This window comes from Gracilinanus agilis, chromosome 5 (genome assembly GCF_016433145.1).
Source record: "Gracilinanus agilis isolate LMUSP501 chromosome 5, AgileGrace, whole genome shotgun sequence".
Taxonomy (NCBI): domain Eukaryota; kingdom Metazoa; phylum Chordata; class Mammalia; order Didelphimorphia; family Didelphidae; genus Gracilinanus; species Gracilinanus agilis.
Window position 1 is genome coordinate 247,271 of NC_058134.1, and position 3,546 is coordinate 250,816.

Sequence of the window (3,546 nt, forward strand, 5' to 3'; positions counted from 1 at the left end):
TACAGTCCCAGGCCCTGGGTAAGGCTGGGCCCGAGCCATGCTGCCCTCTGATTGGTTCTTTTCCCCAAGGAGGCGGGGACTTGGGCCGGTCACTCCCCTCAGAGTTAAAGTGAAAATCGGCAGCAGGGCGGGGCTTTGAAGTAGCCCCACCCTCGCTCTCCCATTGGTCAGAATGGAAGCGCGTTCCCTCCCCAGAGGAGGGAGGGACGCAGCCCGGGACGAGATCGCCATTCTAATTGGTCAGGGCCACGCACGCGGAGCCCGGCCGGAACCGAACCTGGTCCCGGACCTCCGGAGCGGAGCGGGATGGCGAGCAGCCTGGGGCCGGGTTCGGGCTGGACGGCGGCGGTCCGGAGGCTTTTGCAGCACTTCAGCTCCTCCCAGCGGCCAGGTCTGGGGCCGGGCTGGAGGACTGGGGCGCCGGGTCTGCCGGGCCGCCCGGCTCCCCGGGCCCCAACCTGCTCCTCCTCCCCCTCTCCCCGTCTCAGGCTCCTCGGCTTTCCAGTGCCTCCCCCTGATGGTGGAGGGCCAGCAGGTGGGCCTCGTGGCCCCCGCCGTCGCCCGGGAGCTGCGCGCTTTCCCCGACGTGTTTGTGGAGGCGGCGGGCTGCCTGGAGCTCCGAGGGGGCCGCTGCCCGGAGGAGCGAACGGAGGCCTTGGCTCGGGTCCTGGCGAGGCTGCGGGCAGAGGGCCGCCTGGCGCGGCTGACCCAGTGGCGAGATGAGGTAAGCGGAGCTGGCCGGGGCGGCGAGGGAGCCCCGAGGCCGCTCTGGGCCTGATCCCCGTCCTCTCCCCCGGAGCAGGCCTATGAGGTGCGGCCCAGGTTCGGAGCCCCAGCCTTATTGCACGTGGAGCGAGCAGCAGCCCGTGAGAGCCCCCTGGAGCCCCGGGGCCGTGGTGGGCCCGTGGAAGCGGGGGGAGGCCGGGGAGGGCCGCAGCCTGGGCCCCGGGGCAGCGCCTTCCTTTGTCTTCGTAGCCTTGCTGGGAGTCCTTCAGTTCGGGGCGCATCTCAACGCCTTCGTCAAGCGGCCCCGAGCAGACGAGGCGGGTTCCTGGGAGACGCTCATGTGGCTGGCAAGGCGATCCCCTCACAAGGCCACCTACCCGGGCCTGCTGGACAACCTGGTAGAGCCGCAGCAGGCCCACAGCCCTCCCTCCCTCCTGGGGTCCCCTCCCCGGCCAGGGCCCTGGAGGCCGGAAGAACCCCCTCCCCTCCCAACCCCACCCCAGTCTAAATGGAGAGTCTGGACCACCCTGCTTCCAGCACCGAGTAGCCTCGATTTCCCCACCCAGCCCAGGGGGGGTCTGCACCTTGCAAACCTTAAAGGGCCATGTCAGAGGGTTCACAGCAGGAGTGACCTGGTTCGGCGTCTCACTCGGCTCTCCTCCAGGCAGCTGGAGGTATAAGTGCCGGGCTGGGCGTGAAGGAGACCCTGGTGAAGGAGAGCTGGGAGGAGGCCCGGGTGCCCCCACATCTGGCAGCCCAGGCCCTGCCAGTGGGCTGTCTCAGGTAAAGAGAGGCAGCAGGCTGGGGGGCGGAGGATGGCCGCCTCCGCCCTCCAGCCCACAGATTGTCTCCCTGGCTTGTGGCGGGCCTCAGCTACGCCTATGAGGAGACGGAGCCGGAGCGGGACGACCCTGGGGCTGTGGTGCGAGAATGCCTCTTTGTCTTTGACCTTCAAGTGCCCGAAGATTTCACCCCCCAAGTGGGAGACGGGGAGGCCCAGGAATTCTACCTGTGGCCCCTGGACAAGGTCAGGGCCGGCCGTGGGCCGTGGCAGTGGCAGCAGCGGGCCCATTCTTTCCCGGCAGATGGCAGATGAGTCCGAGACTCAGTCTGTTCCCTTCTGGCCCCCAGGTCCAGGAGGCTGTGCATTCTGGCGGCTTCAAGCCCAACTGTGCCCTGGTGGTGGTGGACTTCCTGCTAAGGCACGGACTGCTGCATCCAGACCAGGGTAAGGACCAAGGACAGGAGGGCACGGCCCGCCGAGCCAGGCTGCCGACCCCTGACCCAGATCTCTGCCCCTCCCAGAGCCCCTGTACCCAGAGCTCGTGGCAGTGATGCACCAAACCCTGTGAGGCAGGCCCAGGCAGAGGGGACGAGAGCCCAGCGTTTGGGGCGCCGCCACCGTCTTCACAAAAGGAAGAGGCCGTCTGTGCTCCTGGCATGGCGAGGGAGTCCAGGCAGAACTGTTCTCTAAAGGGGCCTCCCTCATTGGAGCGTGTGGCCCCAGGCCCGGAAGGAAAGGAAGATCTGGGGCACGGGGACAGGTTTTCCCAAGGCAGAGCCTGGGACTTTCCTGGAGGGACTCTCCAAAAGGTGAAGGAGTGAGGGCTCAGCCAGGAGGACCACAGACGTCCTCCTCTCGCTTCTCCCTTGCCAAGGCTGCAGAGTTCCCTTTACCTTCACCCTGAAAGCTTCCAGCTCATGCTGTTATCACTGGCCCCAGCTTAGCTTCTCTTCCAGGTTCTAGGCTATGTCCCTTCTACCTTGAGGCCCCTGCCTTTTTCACCTGGCCAGCAAGGGAGCACCACAGACCTGAGTTCAAATCCAGCCTCCGACTCCCACTAGCTGGGTCATTTCATCTCTCCGTGCCTCAGCTTCCTCCACTGTGAAATAGGGTCATCATGACACCTGCCTCCCAGGGTTGCTGTGAGGATCCAGTAAAACAACATTAGGTGCCATAGAAACCTCTCCTGCAATGGCTGGGCCTCGGGCATATTTGGCTCCGTGGGGCCTTCCTCTACTCCCAAGAGTTTCACAGTGCCTGTTCTGGGCACCCTCTTCCTTCTTTCCCTTTGCAAAGCTTCCTGGGTGTATCATCTGGGATTTACAAGCAGCCTGTTGGAGGGATTCCCACAGAGGACTCCCGAAGCCCCCAGGAGTGGGCTGGGCCCTGTTCTGTTGGGGAGAGGGCAGAATTCCCCGAAGACCTGTCGGTGACATCACGAGTCCTTTGGAGCATTTGCAGGAAATCGCGGTGCAGAAATAATGCTGTGGGAGGCGAGGGTGACTGGGAACCGGGCGAGCATTTCCACGGTGCCTCGTGTGGACCAAGACAGGTGCCACAGGCCCTGCCTTCCCTTTATGGCCATACGCATGATGTGGAAAAGATCAGACGGGGCCCTTCTTTAATGAGCGCAGGTGAAGAAAACCAACCAGCTTCACTAGGTGGCACCCTCCAGACCCAACCAGGTCTTGTCCGCCTGAGCTCGCTGACTCTTCTTCAGGCGGTCTGTTGTGAGGAAGATTAATAAATGATGAATGGGTGTTGGCGTTTCTGGTGACTTCTCGTGCCTGTTAAATGGTGTGACATGCCCCATGGCCCCTCCCTCTTCCCCAGAGAACATCCGAGGGTCCCTTCCCCCTCCCAGAGTGGGAGCATGGGACTGTGGTAGCCATCAAGGTGCATGGGAACTTCTGCCCTTTCACAACCTCCTGAGCCCTTTACATGCTTGGTGGTGGCTATCGTGTTCCAAAGAGTCTTCTTTCAAGTCCCAACACTCTCTTTTCCTTCAACCCATCCTCATATGCCGCCGTCTTGGG

General features: G+C 63.5%; 1 protein-coding gene across 1 annotated transcript; it reads left to right on the forward strand.

The window, feature by feature from the left end:
* Positions 1-306: 306 nt before the first annotated feature.
* Positions 307-3,269, forward strand: LOC123249240 (nudix hydrolase 20, chloroplastic-like). The gene is made up of 7 exons (XM_044678219.1): positions 307-391; positions 489-724; positions 803-866; positions 976-1,124; positions 1,391-1,509; positions 1,600-1,753; positions 1,858-3,269. The coding sequence occupies exons 1-7, from the start codon at positions 307-309 to the stop codon at positions 2,059-2,061; spliced, it is 1,011 nt and encodes a 336-aa protein (XP_044534154.1). The 3' UTR covers positions 2,062-3,269.
* The last annotated feature ends 277 nt before the right edge of the window (positions 3,270-3,546 follow it).